Source organism: Crinia signifera, chromosome 6 (genome assembly GCF_055691185.1).
Source record: "Crinia signifera chromosome 6, ASM5569118v1, whole genome shotgun sequence".
NCBI lineage: Eukaryota > Metazoa > Chordata > Amphibia > Anura > Myobatrachidae > Crinia > Crinia signifera.
The window spans coordinates 286378142-286399501 of NC_139222.1; the positions used below are offsets into that span (position 1 = coordinate 286378142).

General features: G+C 47.4%; 1 protein-coding gene and 1 long non-coding RNA gene across 2 annotated transcripts in view; one reads left to right on the plus strand and one right to left on the minus strand.

Annotated features, from left to right (window-relative positions):
• SORCS3 (sortilin related VPS10 domain containing receptor 3) overlaps positions 1-21360 on the minus strand; it is a 519093-nt gene that overhangs the window by 338891 nt on the left and 158842 nt on the right. Inside the window, exon 3 of the mRNA XM_083149862.1 lies at positions 6443-6542. Within this exon, the coding sequence (XP_083005988.1) occupies positions 6443-6542 (100 nt within the window). The remainder of the gene's footprint in view (positions 1-6442; positions 6543-21360) is intronic.
• The window catches only part of LOC146009457 (uncharacterized), a 73472-nt gene that overhangs the window by 38266 nt on the left and 13846 nt on the right, over positions 1-21360 (plus strand). The window lies entirely within an intron of this gene.

Genomic DNA, 21360 nt, shown 5'->3' on the forward strand with positions numbered 1-21360 from the left:
GGTGTGACAATTGGGAAGTAACAGGAACCCCTGGGACGGCAGCCGGCCCAGTCACCTCCATAATGTCCTCTAGTTATTACAGATACAGATCCCATTTCTTACCGGACAGGCGAGCAATCCATTTACATTCCTTTAATGAATTTCCCATCGCGGCTTGATCTGCTCCGGCTTATCCCCACGTACAGGAGACTCGTTCTCATGCCGGAACCTTCCTTCTGCCATTCCCCGCTAATCTCACTTATAATGTAACCCTTCCATCCCCAGTGTTGGCGAGGTTATTTAACCCCTCTTCTGATATGGTACGTCCTTTATTCAGAGAGCAGCCCAGACCTGAGCCCCCCTGCAGCGTACCTTTACACAATAACACTATGGCGCAGACATATACTGTGGCTTGTTAGAGGTATCCCGCAATAACGGAGACCCATAAGACTAGACTCAGACGGTGAGTGTACGCGCCCAATACATTGCAGAGCTCAGATGGTGAATGTACACAGCCACTACATCCCTGCACTCAGACGGTGAGTGTACGCGCCCACTACATCCCTGCACTCAGACGGTGAGTGTACGCGCCCACTACATCCCAGCGCTCAGACGGTGAGTGTACGTGCCCACTACATCCCAGCGCTCAGACGGTGAGTGTACGCAGCCACTACATCGCAGTGCTCAGACGGTGAGTGTACGCAGCCACTACATCCCTGCACTCAGACGGTGAGTGTACGCGCCCACTACATCCCAGAGCTCAGACAGAGCAACCCAGCGCTCAGATGGTGAGTGTACGCAGCCACTACATCCCAAAGCTCAGACAGAGCATCCCAGCACTCAGACACTACATCCCAGTGCTCAGACGGCGAGTGTGCGCAGCCACTACATCCCAGCGCTCAGACGGCGAGTGTACACAGCCACTACATCCCAGCGCTCAGACAGTGAGTGTACACAGCCACTAAATCGCAGCGCTCAGACGGTGAGTGTATGCAGCCACTACATCACAGCGCTCAGACGGTGAGTGTACACAGCCACTACATCCCAACGCTCAGACGGTGAGTGTATGCAGCCACTTCATCCCAGCGCTCAGACGGCGAGTGTACGCAGCCACTACATCCCAACGCTCAGACGGTGAGTGTATGCAGCCACTTCATCCCAGCGCTCAGACGGCGAGTGTACGCAGCCACTACATCCCAGTGCTCAGACGGCGAGTGTACGCAGCCACTACATCCTAGTACTCAGACGGCAAGTGTACACAGCGCTCAGACGGTGAGTGTACACAGCCACTACATCCCAACGCTCAGACGGTGAGTGTATGCAGCCACTTCATCCCAGCGCTCAGACGGCGAGTGTACGCAGCCACTACATCCCAGCGCTCAGACGGTGAGTGTATGCAGCCACTACATCCCAGCGCTCAGACGGTGAGTGTATACAGCCACTACATCCCAACGCTCAGACGGTGAGTGTACGCAGCCACTACATCCCTGCACTCAGACGGCGAGTGTACGCAGCCACTTCATCCCAGCGCTCAGACGGCGAGTGTACGCAGCCACTACATCCCAGCGCTCAGACGGTGAGTGTATGCAGCCACTACATCCCAGCGCTCAGACGGTGAGTGTACACAGCCACTACATCACAGCGCTCAGACGGTGAGTGTATGCAGCCACTATATCCCAGCGATCAGACGGTGAGTGTACACAGCTACTACATCACAGTGCTCAGACGGTGAGTGTACGCAGCCACTACATCACAGCGCTCAGACGGTGAGTGTACACAGCCACTACATCACAGTGCTCAGACGGTGAGTGTACACAGCCACTACATCCCAGCGCTCAGACGGTGATTGTACGCAGCCACTACATCCCAGCACTCAGACGGTGAGTGTACACAGCCACTACATCCCAGCGCTCAGACGGTGAGTGTATGCAGCCACTACATCCCAGCGCTCAGACAGTGAGTGTGCGCAGCCACTACATCCTAGTGCTCAGACGGCAAGTGTACACAGCCACTACATCCCAGCGCTCAGACGGCGAGTGTACACAGCCACTACATCCCAGCGCTCAGACGGTGAGTGTATGCAGCCACTACATCCCAGTGCTCAGACGGTGAGTGTATGCAGCCACTACATCCCAGCGCTCAGACGGCGAGTGTACGCAGCCACTACATCACAGCGCTCAGACGGTGAGTGTATGCAGCCACTATAACCCAGCGCTCAGACAGTGAGTGTGCGCAGCCACTACATCCTAGTGCTCAGACGGCAAGTGTACACAGCCACTACATCCCAGCGCTCAGACGGCGAGTGTACACAGCCACTACATCCCAGCGCTCAGACGGTGAGTGTACACAGCCACTAAATCGCAGCGCTCAGACGGTGAGTGTACGCAGCCACTACATCCCAGCGCTCAGACGGTAGGGTGTACGGAGCCACTACATCACAGCGCTCAGACGGTGAGTGTATGCAGCCACTACATCCCAGCGCTCAGACGGTGAGTGTATGCAGCCTCATTGGGCTGTTGGCATTATTACAGCTCTGTGACTACATGATATCCCTGCACAAAATGCCCAAACACCAAGCGATGCCCTTTTCCCACTAACAAATGTGACACTTTATATCCAGGGTACATCTGTAATCCTGGCCGAGTAATTATCCTCCTCACTAGTAAATCAATTAGTGCTGGATGTTACACTTCTCTCCTGCCCCATGTAGCTGATAATCCACCAGACACTAATGAGCGCCAGCATCAGTGTTACACTAATAAGGTGCTGTCAGCGAAGGGGACGGGCAAAGGACGAGGACTAATGGCGCAGATCACGCGTTTCGTCATAGGCGCCTCTGTAATCCTGCTTGTGTCGACTACAGTTAATGAATGAATTAAGTATTCATTATAATTGCTTGCGGAAATAGTCAGCCCAGTCTGATGTGCCGCAGCAGAGACGCCGGGCGGTGGTATATGGCGCAGCTGCGGGGGTAAACGGGCAAGAGGATGACAAATCTGCATATTCCCAACATCATATTTCCATAGTTCCTTTCACAGCCTCAGGAAATCACCCACAATGATGTGCCTGTGGGGTCACCTAATGGGAACATAAGTTATCCACAAATTAATTACAACTGTAGTCTGCCATGTCGCGGGAGTGATATGCATCATTTTAAAAACTCCTCCTGGAAGAGTAGAACACCGTCCCGCCGCTTGCCCACTTCTCTAGCTAGATGGTAGGACAATATCGTTAACGATGGTCGTTCTTGTGCACATTGTTAACGGTATCTTCTATTGTGTCCATCAAGTGGTGGTCAAACATCAAATATTGTATGTTTGGTAAATTGTGACCACCACCAGTAACAACGTATACCCTCGCTCCGCTCGCCACGCACTGGGCAAATTACTTTTCCGGTACTTGTTTCCTAGCACGGCGCCCAATATTTTTATCGTAGTACATTTTATACAATCGCATTGCATCGCATGCAATATAGCGGTATGCGATGCGATGTGATGCGATGCGACAAGCACCCTGATGGGTGCTTTCAATGTTAAATGCACCCCCATTGGCAACGCCACCCCCACTATCAATGCCAACCCAAAGCATGGTGAGCGCAGCGAGCCCGCGAGGAGAGGCGGTACGCGTCCTCTGACCTTTTCATACCCCCACTATCCAAGTCGGCATGGAGTTGATTTTAGATAGTGTGGCGAGCGCAGCGTGGCGAGCGCGGGGACATGGATTACTTTACATGTATTCCGCGTCCCCTCGCAGGGCTTGCTGCGCTCGCCACGCTTCGGGCTTGTATTCTGCGTCCGCTCGCCACGCTTCGGGCTCGCTGCGCTTGCCACACTATCTAAAATCAATTCCACGCCGACGTGGATAGTGGGGTTATGAAAAGGTCGGATTACGCGTACCGCCGCCCATCGCGGGCTCGCTGCGCTCGCCACGCTTTGGGTTGGCGTTGATAGTGGGGGTGGCGTTGACAATGGGGGTGCATTTAACATTGTAAGCACCCATCAGGGTGCTTGTACAATTACAAATTGCATTGCATGCCGATATTTCATTGTACAAGCACTCCTGTTAATTTAACATGAATATCGCATCACACACCACTAAGTATGGAATGCGATGTGCGCCGTGCTAGGAAACAAGTACCACTTTTCCTGATTGTAGTCCATGTGGATAGGCAATCAAGCAAATGCAGGGAAATCATATTATAAACATCCATCAATCATTTGTGCTCCGGTCAGTGGTGTAACAATAGCCCCCCACAGACCTCGGGGTGGCTTGGAGGCGCTAGGTAGCTGTGGGTGCTGGGGCAGAGGCTTTTGCTTAATCATTTCTGAGGCCTGCAGATACTTGTCTGAGGTTCCGGTGCACCTGCCCCCATTGAAAATGTACATTCCAAAATGGCCACCGCCACAGAGAAGACAGTTGTTATGGTAGCTAGAGGAGGAGGTGGCCATATTGGGAGAGATATTTTTCATGGCTTCAGGAGCAATTGACCAGGCTGCGCCGGTTGCCGCAGGGAGGGGAATCTCTTAACAACGAGCAGGATGTGGTGTGGTGGTAGCCCCTGACAACGAACAGGTACGAGGGAGGGGGCGTGCCTGAAAATGTTCTGGTGTGGCTAATAATAGTTACGCTACTAGTTTCGACCGCTGTCATGTCGACCTTTGAACCAGTCAACATTTTATTTGTCAAACTTTTGGTACCGGTAAACCTAATTCTTGCGGATGATATGGCTTTGTATCTAACATCCAGCTTCCGCTCCCATTTCTAATAAGCCCCACACTTGTAAGGCCACAAGTCTGCAGATAGGAAGTCTGCAAACCATTAACAAACTTTATGAAGGTCCTAATTCATTAAGGTTCAGTCCCTGGCGGGATGGAAGAGGTCGGGGGGGATGGTGTATGGGGACACCCAGAGTTTTCTGGGCATTCCCACAAAAATGGTTAGTGCGCCAAGCAAAATGCTTCGTAACGCAGGTGTGCCGCAGCTTGCACGGGGTGGGCGCTGAAGTCATGTTGACGCCAGTGCCCGCCAATGCAACGGGTATGTACATGCGGCGGGTTGGCGGGAATTCGCTCTCCCAGCTCAACTGGACAAAACTAGATATTCTATCATCTCAGCACAAGCTAATTTTATTAACACGTTAATTCAATAAGAGCGGCTGAGTCCATTGGAAGCTCATTGATTGTCCTGCTGCAGTAAACTATTAATGGTGTCTCTCTTTTATTTTAGAGAGATTTCAATCTAACGAGCATTGACACATCTTAGACCTCTCCAGCTCCCCCCATGCGGGTCTCGGAACCGGCTGCGGCCTGGTCACTGCTAGGTTGTCACGTATGGAAATCACGGCCGTTCTGCACCTCTCCTATTCTTGGTTTCATTAGCCGGAGCATACCTGCTCATTAGCCGGCGCTGTATACATTTACATGCTAATCGGGCGCTGCGGCGACAGCAGAACCTCTCTCCTTACTTAAGGATTTCACTTCTTTATGTTGCTCATTTCCGGAGTTGAATAACATCCAGGAACTTGTTGTCCTAATTAGGCATAAATATCCCGCCAGAGGGAGAACGCCGCGTCTCATTTCCCGGCTACCTTCTACTGTTGTAATCATTTGCAGAATTAATGTCACAGCTCCTACACCTGCATTTATGGCTCCACTATATATTTCTTCCACAAGCAAATACTGTTTTATGGCCCTGAATACAATCTTATGGCTCCGGCTTCCTGCAAAGGGAAGAAATATGAAGCAGAGAACGGAGCGTTAACCGCCTGCGCGCCATGAAGGACTGGGAGGTGGTGGTGGTGGTATCTGAACATCCAAAGATGACAGGGCAGATGGTCAGGATGGCCAGGGGTGCTGGTCGAGGTTGGGCACCGCCTGCCCCATCCCCCATTCTACACCATTTTTATTATTCATAACATTGACCTACATTGGCTCTGTACAGCAGTGTCCGGACTCCTGGAAATCAGATGGAGGGAACGGAGCTGGGGGTCGTAGAACAAATGCGATCTGGGGATGGCGACTTGCAGTGCAGCCCTCAAATAATGTATTTTCATATCTTGATGTATTTAGGTCCCTATACTAGTGTAGGCGGACGCAGGGCCAGATGGAGGCTGAAGGGTAAACAGGGATATACGTGATATTTCCCGCATTACCTTTTTAATGAATGTCACTCAGAGCAGCGACTGATAAAACTGAATGATAAAACGCATTACATTACGTATTAGAAATATTGCTCCAGCCAATAAGCTCCCAACCACCCGTGTCACCCACATTACTGTCAGGAAGGAGCGTGTCTGAATTTGGGAGACTTTCCCATTCTTCCAGGGGATGGAGAGGGCCACCTGATTATCGGAAGCCTCCTGGCCGTTTCAGGACAGTAACATATATACTCATAATATCATGCTGTAAACATGGAACCGTAACCATACATCAAGGGTATATACAGTAGGAATTCGGGGACTCACCTTTCTCTTGTTGGTGGGACTCACATACAGGTAGCTGAGCACCGTCTTCAGCCCCACCTTCTCATTAAACTTCTCATAAGTTGTCCCATAATCTGTGGACCTGGAAAAGGCAAAGAAAAGTCTAAATTTCACATAGAAACTGAAATAGTGAGAGCGGAATAATGTCTGTATTCTGCTAATTAGTTCTGACGGGTGATTCTCTGGTCAGTCAGTTGTGTATACAGTAGATGAGTGAGATAAGATGCTTAGCCTATGGGTTTGGGGCCTTAAAAACAGGTTTGAATGGCTACGTTTAGGGGTGTGGACATATTTTTAAAGCGGAAATCATTTAGAAGGCAAATTCATTCAGGTTTTACCTAGTAAATGATTGCCACTTTAATGACACGCCCATTGTCAGATAAACCCCCGCATCTCTGCTCTATCGCTCCCTATGAGATTTAACCCCTAGTTCCCTACAGTTTAAATGTCGTGCGTGGGGCCACGATATTCTGGAAACAGTGGATACAGTTATCATTCTTAGTTATATAAAAGACGGGCGATAGATGAAGCAAAGCGTCATTTTATCAGTGCGAAAATAAATCAATAACAGAATATTAGCAGACAGTATATTGCGCCAAACGCAGTGAGCCGTGCAAGGGTACGCGGTGCACTAAGAGGGGGTCCCTGTGCGCAAATCTACAAACTAACACCAGAAATACGCGAAAAAAACCATGTCAACCTGTTCACGTGTCGACCATTTATGTGTCAACATTTTGTCGTGACAACCTGCAGAATTTTCCCATGTCAACCTTGTGCTTTTTGGGGGTCATCATAGACACTGTCATCCTAATTACTGTTGATCCGTCCTTGTTCCAACCCTGGTGCTACCCGTGTACAGTAGGATTCCCGGGTTACTGGACCTGGGAGTGTTTTGGACTCTTTTTTTTGACTGAGCTACGTCCAAGATAACCCAGGTATTAGCAGAAATGGGGATTAGTGATACATATTACAGACACTTTAAATCTCTGAGTGCCAACATCTGTGAGAGATGCTCAAAATATCTGCAAAAATATGCCAGTGTCGCTCACTTTTGTTAAATAAATTCAAATAACGAATGTGTAAAAATAGATTATATTCCCTATATAAGGTCATTATGGTGAATACAGATTATATCCCCTATATACTGTAAGGTAACATTACAGATCATTATGGTGAATACAGATTATATCCCCTATAAGGTAACATTACCGGTCAATATGCTGAATAACAATATTTGTTTGGCAATTTTGACACCTATCTTGACAAATTCACTTGGCACTCAAAGGGTTAAGGGTTTTTCTGTTATTTACATTTTCACCCCCCCAAAAAATGAATATTAATAACTTTCAGATCATCTTATTATTATTATTATTAATTATTATTATTATTATTATTATCCATTATTAGGACCACTAGGACTTCCTCTTGTCGATCCCCAGTCATGCCTGTGGGACCGCTAATCTACGCAGTACTGGTCTCACTGACCGGACCACGGTCAGCCGCCCCCTGATGGCGACCCCTGTCTTTCCATAATCATGTATTATTTTTTCTCTTCCGCTATATGGGTAAGAACTGGTTAATAATCATCTGTCCCCGTTAGGAAGGAAAGAACCAGGAGAGAGGAGCTGGATTATGAAAGCCTCTTTTACTCTCTAAGGAAAGTTCTTTTTGAAAACGTTTCTTTATCTGATCTTTTTGTGATGAGAGAAACGCGCCGTCTGTTAGGTCTGGCGCAGCCAAGGGTTCACTTCCCTCCAACAAGGGACGGACGCATGAATGGTATAACGGCAGCCTGAGTGCCATCCGATAAGGAGAGAGAGAAATCCTATGGGCCCTTCTGTTATATTCCGTTTATCAGATCCCTTCTGCTGCCTGGGAAACGCCGTTGGATTATCCGTCAGAGGGTGTAAGTGGTGGCTAATTTCTCTCAGCGAAGATTAGGGTCTGGTAATCCATCGGTAAGAGGGCGAGCGGCTGGAGACCTGCGTTACCGGCGTCACGGGAACAGGGTATATTGTACGAGAGTCCTGGCTGAGGTCATATTTCATCTTCACACAGGATTACGTGGAATCATTTACAGCCCGGGATAAGTAGATAGCGCCAGCAGCATTATTTACTACGTTCCTACAGCTGTAATTCCCTATCTTGTGTTTTTATCCCATATATTACTGTAAAATCTATGTTCCCATCAGGCATCTATTACCTAAACGCGTGCTCATATTCGCAGCCTCCATCAGCCAATGCACCGATTGTAAGGATAACATCGTAAGGAAATGTTTGTCAAGAAATAAGCAAAAGGAAGAAATATACATAGACTTGATATCATCAGGGGGGAGAGAAACGCGCGCAAAGGTGTCAGCCGTCAGCTAAAGTAATAATACAGGAAACATCAGCAAAAATGAAAACACAGACTGGAATCATTTTATTTCGGCAGTGTGAAAGCGTGACTCTTCAGCAAAGAGTGAATCAGAGGCATTCTGCCAGGAGCATGAAGGGTTAAGGAGCTTCAGCATCAGAGGGAGTAAAGGAAGAGATGGGAAACGTGGAACAGTGAGGGATCTATGGCGCGGGAGGCTGCCTACCTTTCCGGGTTTGACCCGGTTTCCAGGATCCAGACATTCCAGGAGGGTAGGCAACCCTGATTTAAAATGTTAGGGACTTACCTGGACATGTGGGGTAAGCCCGTAAGCATACCTCCCAACTGTCCCGCTAAACGCGGGAACGTCCCGGTTTTTGGGGACGTTCCCGCATGTCTCCCGCGGCCAGCAGTGTCCCGCTGTGGGGGGGGGGCAGTTGGGAGTCCCCCCCAATCTGACAGTATAGACGCTGTGCACATACGCACAGCATCTATTCGCGGCCGAAAACGGGGGCGCATCCTAATTTGCATAAGCCGCGTCCTCATTTACATATACCACACCCCCTTTTCGGGCACTGCTATTCTGAAATTCATAAAGTTGGGAGGTATGCCATAACCCCGGCCAAGATTATGCAAGAAAAACCTCTATTTATTGCAAAATATATTACAATTTTAATTAATGATTGAATAGTGCACCTGAATCTTCTTTGTCAGCAAGGGAACACAGAGCCGGCCCTAGCCTAAATGACAGCCTAGGCAAGATTTTGGCTGCTGCCCCCTAGCACCGCCACTAGTTCCACTTCTGACCCTGCTCCCCTTTCCCAGCACCATCAACCCTCATCATAGCAGTCATCATTTTGGTGCTCCTACCCGCAATATCTTAAATAGACAGCGCACACATTTGGTGCACAGCCCAAACAGGGGTCTGTTCTTGCTGGGAAGGGGCATGGCCACCCAATAGTACCCCCAATTCAAATTATGCCACACAGTAGAGCAACTTTATTCACATTATATCATGCAATGGTGTCCCTTATTCACGTTACATCACACAGTAGTACCCCTTTACCTTAAATACATTACTCCTCACATTATTCACATTATACCCGTAGAAAAAAATCCTGAGAAAATATTGTATTTTAAGCACCTCCATGGCCACACTGCAACCCAGCACAAAGCAGTGTGTGCTGGGCAGAGGAGAAGAGCTGCAGCTGCTGCTGTCACTTAAGGGGAGGGGGCCCGGGGTCCCCACAAGGCCCTTCCATCAGACTTTGGCCTGGGTAATTTGTACCCCCTACCCCTTTCTCTCGGCACATCTGATAATATCACACAGTAATGCCCCTTACACATGACACACATTATTAATGTCCTTATAAACATAATGCCCCTTACACATTATGCCAACCTTTATTAATGCCCTTCATACACATAATGACACACATAATGCCCATTACACATGTTGCACATTATTAATGCCCTTATACACATGACACACATAATGCCTGTTACACATATGTCGCACATTATTAATGCCCTTAAACACATGACACACATAATGCCCCTTACACATATGTTGAACACTATTGCACAACCAACCCACCCGCAGACAGCACTCGCACAGCCGCTAACACTGTGACCTCTGCCTCTGCTTGGATACAGATACACATACACACACAATCACAAACAACCACACCTGATGGTTTTAAGCAGGGATCTGATTCCTAGCTGCCGGGAGTAGAAGCCAAGCTGAAGGACGCAGGAGTGCAGGAGATCCGCCGTCCGGCTCCAGTCCTTTGTGCATGACACAGCGGATCAGATCAGATGTCAAACAACTCAGATTTGCCCATTTTTTTCGCCCATTTTTTTCACCCATTTTCTCGGCCTGATCCTTCAGAATCGGGTGAAAAGAGGCCAATTCAGACTAGTGTATGGGGCCTTTAGGCTGCCGGGCGGAGGGTTTGGGTAACAGAGGTTAGGGTCAGGTACTAGTGGGGAGGGCTAGGGTCAGGCTGCATAAAGAAAGGTTTGGGGGTAGGGGGAGAGAGAGGGGTCATCGAATCTTCTCATAATTATTTCATGTTACAGGATGTGTTTAAAGAATGACATTTAGGAGCGGCTTGGCTGCTACTTTATCTCTCGCTCTACTTCATCACTCTCCCTGATTTAATTATGGTGGGAAATTCCTAGCAGAACTTTGCGTATTTGCGTATGCAGTAACTGTATGTGCCCCGGTGTCAGTGCGACGTGTAAGGAGCGGGTATGTATTGTAGTGACAACTCCCACTTGGATTCTGTGACTCGTGTGTTGCCGTCAGATGTCGGAACCCGCTTTGTATCCTATGGGAGAGATCACACACTTCCTTTCATCATGAAACAAGTCGCCCCGCGGCCATGCGGATCACAGCTTGTCCCCATCATGTTCCAAAGACCTGAACGATGACAAGGAAAATAAAAATCGGTACTTGTTTCCTATCTGGGCGCCCAGGTTTTCTACGTACGGCACCGTACTGAAATCGGATCGCATCGCATCGTACACATACACGATATTGAACGATGCGATGCGATGCGATGCGATGCGATCCGATTTCCCATAGGAAACAATGTTAAATGGCTCAATTTAGCCAAATTATCATAGGAACAATAGTAAATGGGCCAAAAACACCCCTGAACATTGAAATGTCCCCCCAAAAGTAGTTGACGCCACCCCGCCATCAACGTGAACCCGAAGCGTGGCGAGCGCAGCGAGCCCGCGAGGGGCGGCGGTACGCGTCCTCCGACCTTTTCATGCCCTACTATCCACTAGGGCGTGGAGTGAGAATAGAATAGTGTGGCGAGCGCAGCGAGCCACCGAGCCCGAAGCGTGGCGAGCGCAGCGAGCCCCGCGAGGGGACGCGGATACCTTCACAGTTATACGCGTCCCCTCGCGGGCTTCCCAGGTGTCCATGGCGACGCGGACACCTGGGAAGCCCGCAAAGGGACGCGTTTACCTGTGAAGGTATCCGCGTCCCCTCGCGGGGCTCGCTGCGCTCGCCACGCTTCGGGCTCGGTGGCTCGCTGCGCTCGCCACACTATTCTATTCTCACTCCACGCCCTAGTGGATAGTAGGGCATGAAAAGGTCGGAGGACGCGTACCGCCGCCCCTCGCGGGCTCGCTGCGCTCGCCACGCTTCGGGTTCACGTTGATGGCGGGGTGGCGTCAACTACTTTTGGGGGGACATTTCAATGTTCAGGGGTGTTTTTGGCCCATTTACTATTGTTCCTATGATAATTTGGCTAAATTGAGCCATTTAACATTGTTTCCTATGGGAAATCGAATCGGATCGCATCGCATCGCATCGCATCGTTCAATATCGTGTATGTGTACGATGCGATGCGATCAGATTTCACTACGGAGAATAGCATGGTGCTCAATTAACTTAGTGGGCGCCCAGATAGGAAACAAGTACCTAAAAATCCTGTACAGCGGGTCACGGAATGTAACAGAACGTTTGTTATTAATGATACATTGTATATAACTATATACACACAAGCCCCTTATACCACATTATACGCCTATTCCAAGTGCTCTTTATAATCCTCGATCTGCGATCGCTGCTATTTACTGTTCCCAATCAGAGAGAACGAAATTGGTAAAGTTTGAAAAGTCGAAATTTTTTTTGAAAAGTTCACGTCAACCTTTTCGTGTGTCGAACAATACCATGTCATTTTTTGCTTGTGTCAATCTAATGCACGTCCGGATCCCAGTTTAATACAGACTGCAATAACATGAACAGTTACACACATTGCGCCAGATTCCGTAGGGATCATAGAAGTGCAAGAATCACTATTAGCCAATTTTCACACTTATTCGCAAGCATGGCTGTGCATGGGTGGAGCTTAAACTGCAGTCACATCCCAGAAGGATGATATCAGATTTTTAGTGATGGCAGGGGGCGGCAACGAGGAATTGGGAGGGTGTGATTCTAACCATTCTTGTGGCAGCTGCGTGACGTCATACGCAGTGCCGGATTTGCCACTAGGCCCGTGAGGCACGGGCCTAGGGGCGGCACATATTAAGGGCGGCAGCCAGGCTGCCTAGTCTGGACGGGTGGCGTTTAATAGTCAGGGAACATCGGGCAGTCACACAGACCGGCAGCCCGCAGCCCCAGCACCCAATTCTCCGCCGCCACCGCCGGCGCTCACATTGAACATGATGAGGGGTGCAGCGCTGCTGCTGAGACACGGCAGACTCTAAAGCCGTTAATCAGCCTGTGCTTTTAAGCACAGGCTGGCGACGGCGCATGCGGACATCACGGACACTGGGGCTGCACACAGCGCTGTTCCGCTGCCGCCGGAGAATCGGGTGATGGGGCTGCGGGCTGCCAGTCTGTGTGACTGCACGATGCTCCCTGACTATTGAACGCCACCCGTCCAGACAAGTCCCAGTGCCTCTGCAGCCCAGTGCCTCCGCAGCATCAGTATATGTACTGTAAGTTCCACTGATAATTTGTGGCAAAAAGTGCACTTACACAGTGCAGTGCAATGCTGTGTCTGGGGCCCAGCATACCCTGTGGCTCAGCTGCCGTCACCGTGTGGCACTCATAGGCTGTGAGGAGCTATTGCGTCCCTGGCCCCTGCTGCTACCAAGGGCTCAGGCTGCCCTAGCAAAACCCGGCCAGGCTCCAGCCCTGTGATTGTGGGCCCACCCTCTCGAGTCCTGTGGCTCTGAGAAATTGCCCCCCTGGCCCCTGCTGCCCTAGCAGGTCCCTCCTACTTGGCCTGTTCTCCACAGGGAAGGCTGAGTGACACTGACACCACACAGGTGTCACTGGCTACCTGTCACAGAGACCCCAGACAAAGCATGAAACCCCTGGAATCAAGCATGAAACCCATAGCAACGAGCATGCAAGTAAGTGGCACTTATGTGGCATAATATGTAATAGGCAGTATGGCGTGTGTTATTATATAATGGGAATTACGGTTTTGGTATAACATGTAATGGGCATTACGGTGTTTGGTATAATGTGTAATGGGCAGTATTGTGTTTGGTATAGTGTGTAATGGGCATTACGGTGTTTGGTATAGTGTGTAATGGGCATTACGGTGTTTGGTATAACGAGTAATGGGCTTTACAGGGTTTGGTATAACGAGTAATGGGCATTACAGGGTTTGGTATAACGAGTAATGGGCATTACAGGGTTTGGTATAATGTGTAATGGGCATTACAGGGTTTGGTATAATGTGTAATGGGCATTACAGGGTTTGGTATAACGTGTAATGGGCATTACAGGGTTTGGTATAATGTTAATGGGCATTACGGGGTTTGGTATAACGTCTATTGGGCATTACAGTGTTTGGTATAACATGTAATGGGCATTATGGTGTTTGGTATAGCATGTAATGGGAATTACGACATGTGGTGTAATAGGTATGGCGTGTGGCATAATGTGTAATGGGCATTATGGCATGTGGTATAATATGTAATGGGTGTGTGATGACATCAAGTACATGATTTTAATTCAGCATGGTGACTCCTGGAGACTGCTGTCACCATGTTGAATTAATAAAACACTATTTTACCAACATGTCAGTCAGTCTCCGAGTGCCGCTGATTTAGGTTTCTATTTGTATATTATCAGGCAGGGTCTGGTTTTAGCTCTACTATAGGCATATTTTATTATTACAGTATACTGGCAATTGCATAGTTAGGACTTAATAATGAATATGTTAAAATGGGGGGAGGGGGGCGGCCAAAAATGTTGTGCCTAGGGGCGGCCTGTCCAGTAAATTCGCCCCTGGTCATACGCGCTATTGTGAGAAGGCAAATGGAGGCCCTGAGATGCAGGGAGCTAATGGCGGAACCTGTGGGTGGTAAGCCCAGGTGCAAAAATATAATTTGGGCCACCTTCCTCCACCCCCAACCCAAGCTCTCGATATGCAATACAGCTGTGGGTGACAGGGAGAGACAGAAGGGTGACAGGGAAGAACAGTGGGTGACAGCAAGAGGGTGACAGGGAGAGACAGGGTGACAGGAAAAAACAGTGGGTGACAGGAAGAGGGTGACAGGGAAAAACAGTGGGTGACAGGGAAGAGACAGAGGGTGAAAGGGGGAAACAGTGGGTGACAGGAAGAGGGTGACAGGGAAAATCAGAGGGTGACAGGGAGAGACAGAAGGGTGACAGGGAAGAGGGTGACAGGGAGAGACAGAGGGTGACAGGGAAAAACAGTGGGTGACAGGAAGAGGGTGTCAGGAGCAGCAGTGGGCTGCAGTTGCCGCACCAATGGTAGTTTCCCCTCTGCAGGGAGCGACTGCATGCTGGGCGGCCTTACAGGTTGACAGGTTGTCCGGGCCCCGTTAAAATGGAGAGAGCGTGGCCACTGGGTGGGGCAGGGCCTCAGGGAGGGATAGTAGCCACGCCCCCATGAAAAAAAAAATTGAGGGACAGAGAGGACAGGCTTTAGCTGCCTCTCTCCCCAAGTCGGCAACACAGCACTGAGCAGATTGTGCTGAGCTGGGGAGAGAGGCTGTGCTGCGGTGGAAGCCTGTCATCTCTCTATCTACTGCCCAGCTCCCTGCAACAAGAAGGGGAAGATGGACCCAGGCTTCTCCAGCATACCCGGGCCTGGGGAAAAAAGTACCCACTTTCCACCCCCTCTTGATGGCACTGTTGCCCTGTGATGGGCAGCACCCAGCATGCGAGAGGCACCAGCTGCAGTTTTGCTTTTTTTAGCAAAACTGCAAGTGGTACTGAATGCGGCCAAATCTCCAAAATGCTGTTTTTCATAAGCACAAGGTTCTGGGGTGCGATACAGACCCGGTACACAATGCCATGTGGACCAGTGTGAACCTATGGACTGTCTACCAGTAATTGTCTATGAGCTACGCCACACACCGGACTTCCCTGTACAATTAACTTGACAAGAATGGATCATAAGAGTCACATTCTGTTTGATTTATCTGATGACGATGAGCCAAAACAGCAACAGAAATAGCGAATGGATCTAAATGCAATACCCTCACAATCTGACTGACAGGAAGCCGGCATTTGTGGCGGTAACAGGCCATTTTCTGGCAATGTTCTAAAAACCGCAGACCTGCCCAGGCGTCCTCAGGAAGGGGCTATGATGTTAGCTCCGCCCTCGATCAGCCCGTCTGTGTCGCACAGTTGTGGAAGGGTGAGAGTTACTCACATTTGCACAGACTGGAGAAATAATTTGATGGTTCACGAATTGCGAATGGATGTGCGACAGGATAGTGAATAGCGATATTTTTATTCATTCATTTGCAGACTTGCATGGTGCAGGTTACTTTCTGTCTGCGACGGCTATCCGCTCCTGGTCATCTGTAACGTCAGGCCAGAATCAGGTGCAATGTGCGTCAGAGTTGGATTATTTGTCCTTTGGAGAGTAGTTTATCTTCAATCCCACAAATACAAGGGGACGTCTGTATACTTTGCGGAGGAAAGATTTCTTTCCCATTGGGTTCGCTGAGGGTGAATTTGCCGACAATCAGGAAGTGTTTGTAGTCGTTCGGCGCATAATAAACATTGTTTGGATTATTTTATTCTGCAATCACTTAGCGGCGGAAAAATAAACAAAACGGAGTTGGCGAAATTAAAATAAAGACAAAGGATCTTCTTTTCATGAGCAAACTGAGCCTGAATCACAGCAATAAGTAATTAAACCTGGGGATTTTCTCCCTGTGCGACATAAACTCCCTGGCGATTCTGGCTGCAGAATTTAATTATAACTCAGGGACGCACCGTATGTCTTCCTGCAGCTCACACCTACGGTATGCAATGTAACAGCAAGATACAAGTGCTTACATTTACACAGGAAGATCCCAACCAGGACTCGGTTCTGAGCAGGTTTTGGATCGGTCTGATTCAGAACTGTACGCTAGGCTGCATATGTTCACAGCACTCCACCCCCTCCCGCCGATGGAATCCCCTAACTAGCATGAGATGTGTACACTTATATAGCGCACACATATTCCGCAGCGCTGTACAGAGACTATCATTACCAGTTATTATATAGCACACACATATTCTGCAGCACTGTACAGAGAATATTATTACCAGTTATTTATATAGCGCACACATATTCCACAGCGCTGTACAGAGAATATTATTACCAGTTATTATATAGCGCACACATATTCTGCAGCGCAGTACAGAGAATATTATTACCAGTTATTATATAGTGCACACATATTCCGCAGCGCTATACAGAGAATATTATTATTATCAGTTATTATATAGCGCACACATATTCCGCAGCGCTGTACAGAGAATATTACCAGTTATTATATAGCGCACACATATTCCGCAGCGCTGTACAGAGACTATTATTACCAGTTATTATATAGCGCACACATATTCTGCAGCACTGTACAGAGATTATTATTACCAGTTATTATATAGCGCACACATATTCCGCAGCACTGTACAGAGAATATTATTACCAGTTATTATATAGTGCACACATATTCCACAGCGCTGTACAGAGACTATTATTACCAGTTATTATATAGGGCACACATATTCCGCAGCGCAGTACAGAGAATATTATTACCAGTTATTATATAATGCACACATATTCTGCAGCGCTGTACAGAGATTATCATTACCAGTTATTATATAGCGCACACATATTCTGCAGCACTGTACAGAGATTATTATTACCAGTTATTATATAGCGCACACATATTCCGCAGCACTGTACAGAGAATATTATTACCAGTTATTATATAGTGCACACATATTCCACAGCGCTGTACAGAGACTATTATTACCAGTTATTATATAGGGCACACATATTCCGCAGCGCAGTACAGAGAATATTATTACCAGTTATTATATAATGCACACATATTCTGCAGCGCTGTACAGAGATTATCATTACCAGTTAGTATATAGCGCACACATATTTCGCAGCACTGTACAGAGAATATTATTACCAGTTATTATATAGTGCACACATATTCCACAGCGCTGTACAGAGACTATTATTACCAGTTATTATATAGGGCACACATATTCCGCAGCGCAGTACAGAGAATATTATTACCAGTTATTATATAATGCACACATATTCTGCAGTGCTGTACAGAGATTATCATTACCAGTTATTATATAGCGCACACATATTCCGCAGCACTGTACAGAGAATATTATTACCAGTTATTATATAGTGCACACATATTCCACAGCGCTGTACAGAGACTATTATTACCAGTTATTATATAGGGCACACATATTCCGCAGCGCAGTACAGAGAATATTATTACCAGTTATTATATAATGCACACATATTCTGCAGCACTGTACAGAGATTATTATTACCAGTTATTATATAGCGCACACATATTCCGCAGCACTGTACAGAGAATATTATTACCAGTTATTATATAGTGCACACATATTCCGCAGCGCAGTACAGAGAATATTATTACCAGTTATTATATAATGCACACATATTCCGCAGCGCTGTACAGAGAATATTATTACCAGTTATTATATAGTGCACACATATTCCACAGCGCTGTACAGAGACTATTATTACCAGTTATTATATAGGGCACACATATTCCGCAGCGCAGTACAGAGAATATTATTACCAGTTATTATATAGCGCACACATATTCCGCAGCGCTGTACAGAGACTATTATTACCAGTTATTTATATAGCGCACACATATTCCGCAGCGCTGTACAGAGACTATTATTACCAGTTATTATATAGCGCACACATATTCTGCAGCGCTGTACAGAGATTATTATTACCAGTTATTATATAGCGCACACATATTCCACAGCGCTGTACATAGAGTAGTTGAACTATAGATTGTAAGCTTGCGAGCAGGGCCCTCCTACATTTTGACTGTCTGTAAATACCCTGTTTGTTGTATCACTGTCTCCTTTGTAAAGCGCAACGGAATATGCTGCGCTTTATAAGAAACTGTTAATAAATAAATAAATTCACATCAGTCCCCAGTGGAGCTTACAATCTATATTCTCTACCACATGTACACACGCACACACAGACATTCTAGGGTTATATTTGTTGCGAACCAAGTAACCTACCAGTATATTTTTGGATTGTCGGAGGAAACCGAGTACCCGGAGGAAACCCACACAAGCATGAGGTGAACATACAAAATCTGCACAGTTAGGGCCATGGTGGGAATAGAACCCATGACCTCAGCGCTGTGAGGCAGTAATGCTAACCATTACACTGCATGCACAAACCCTGACCATTGGGGAAGGGCCGAATCGGCCCCATTGTTCCATATGTTTTTTGCCATTTTCTTTTTTTTTTTTTTTTTGGGGGGGGGGGATAAAATTATGTGTTTTTTTCTTATAGCCTCATCAACCTTTGCGTCTACACTAAACATTCTGATGTTTAGGGTTTCTGTATCCAGAGTTTTATGTCATTTTTAGTTGTCGCCATGTAACATAAGTGAGAGTGTTCCTCTTATGTAGTCGTGTCACATACTGTATTAATTGTAAAATCTACATACACACAAAATACCAAAAGATTTTTTAGGAGATGTGTGGGATGGCCAATCAAGGATGGGATTTAGCACAAAAAAACTTGGGGCAAAAACAAAAAACATTGATATTTTCCTAGACTAAAATAAAACTGATAAATATAGGAATGGAAATCCCAGATGAGCAACTGAATCAAAATTCCCTGGAAATTCTCTAAAATGGTCAACCAATCGGGTGTTGGCTAATGATTTAAGAAAAAACTCTAGAAAAGTTTCACGCATTTCGCACATTAAGGAATGTTTTGTTTGCGGAGATGGCTCCTAAGAGTGGAAAGTAGATGCACCAGGTGTGGCCCATAGTCCTGCATTGGTAATGACCATCAATCTTTTTTCCTGAACGCCATAGTGACCTGGAAACATCTGTAGTGACGACAGTTCTCATTATGGCACTTTTACGAAGTTCTCCGGCCAACTGAAGACTGTGTGTGGAGTTCTGCGTTATTCTTTTATGCTGATAGAAATTGAAACCTCCAACCACAATGAGCGCACTGAATTCCCAGCTTTCCTATAAACCTGAAAATATCTCTTCAGGGAAATTACATAGACATGACAAAATGCTATATTACACTTGTAGACTATACTAAACCTAGCGTAAGCTGATAAAGTAAGACTGCGTTATAGTGTATACTCCATATTGATTTCTACAAGGAGGCTTCATTCCCTAAACAGGCCGGCCACCAAACGTATTACTGAGCATGTTTGGCACCATCTTTCCCTTGCGCTAGTCCGCTACAGTGGGAGACTGATGTTGTGATGGTGATGAAAAGTCAAGTCATTCAACATGGTCTCATTTGCATGTTAGTCCATTACCACATTTATCGGATTCAGCAGAAGATTAGGAGAATCAACCATCTGGGGAGCTCATCATGGACTCAACAGGCTATCGAGAAATCCAGTCATGAGGTGAGGTGAGTGGAAGTAGAATATGGGCAGCAAGGACGGTGTAATGGTTAGCATTACTGCGTCATAGCACTGAGGTCATGGGTTCTATCCCCACCATGTGTTATATATACGGGGCAGTACGTATGGTGTAATGGTTACATTACTGCGTCATAGCACTGAGGTCATGGGTTCCATCCCCACCATGTGTTATATATACGGGGCAGTACGGATGGTGTAATGGTTAGCATTACTGCGTCATAGCACTGAGATCATGGGTTCTATCCCCACCATGTGTTATATATACGGGGCAGTACGGATGGTGTAATGGTTAGCATTACTGCCTCACAGCACTGAGGCCATGGGTTCTATCCTCACCATGTGTTATATATACGGGGCAGTACGGACGGTGTAATGGTTACATTATTGCCTCGCAGCACTGAGGTCATGGGTTCTATCCCCACCATGTGTTATATATACGGGGCAGTACGGACGGTGTAATGGTTAGCATTACTGCGTCATAGCACTGAGGTCATGGGTTCTATCCCTACCATGTGTTTTCTATACGGGGCAGTACGGACGGTGTAATGGTTACATTACTGCCTCACAGCGCTGAGGTCATGGGTTTTATTCCCACCATGTGTTATATATACAGGCCAGTACGGATGGTGTAATGGTTAGCATTACGTCCTCACAGCGCTGAGGTCATGGGTTCTATCCCCACCATTTGTTATATATACGAGGCAGTACGGATGGTGTAATGGTTAGCATTACTGCCTCACAGCGCTGAGGTCATGAGTTCTATTCCCACCATGTGTTATATATACGGGGCAGTACGGACGGATGGTGTAATGGTTACATTACCGCCTCACAGCACTGAGGTCATGGGTTCTATCCACACCATGTGTTATATATACGGGGCAGTACGGACGGTGTAATGGTTAGCATTACTGCGTCATAGCACTGAGGTCATGGGTTCTATCCCCACCATGTGTTATATATACAGGGCAGTACGGACGGTGTAATGGTTATATTACTGCCTCACAGCGCTGAAGTCATGGGTTCTATCCCCACCATGTGTTATATATACGGGGCAGTAAGGATGGTGTAATGGTTAGCATTACTGCCTCACAGTGCT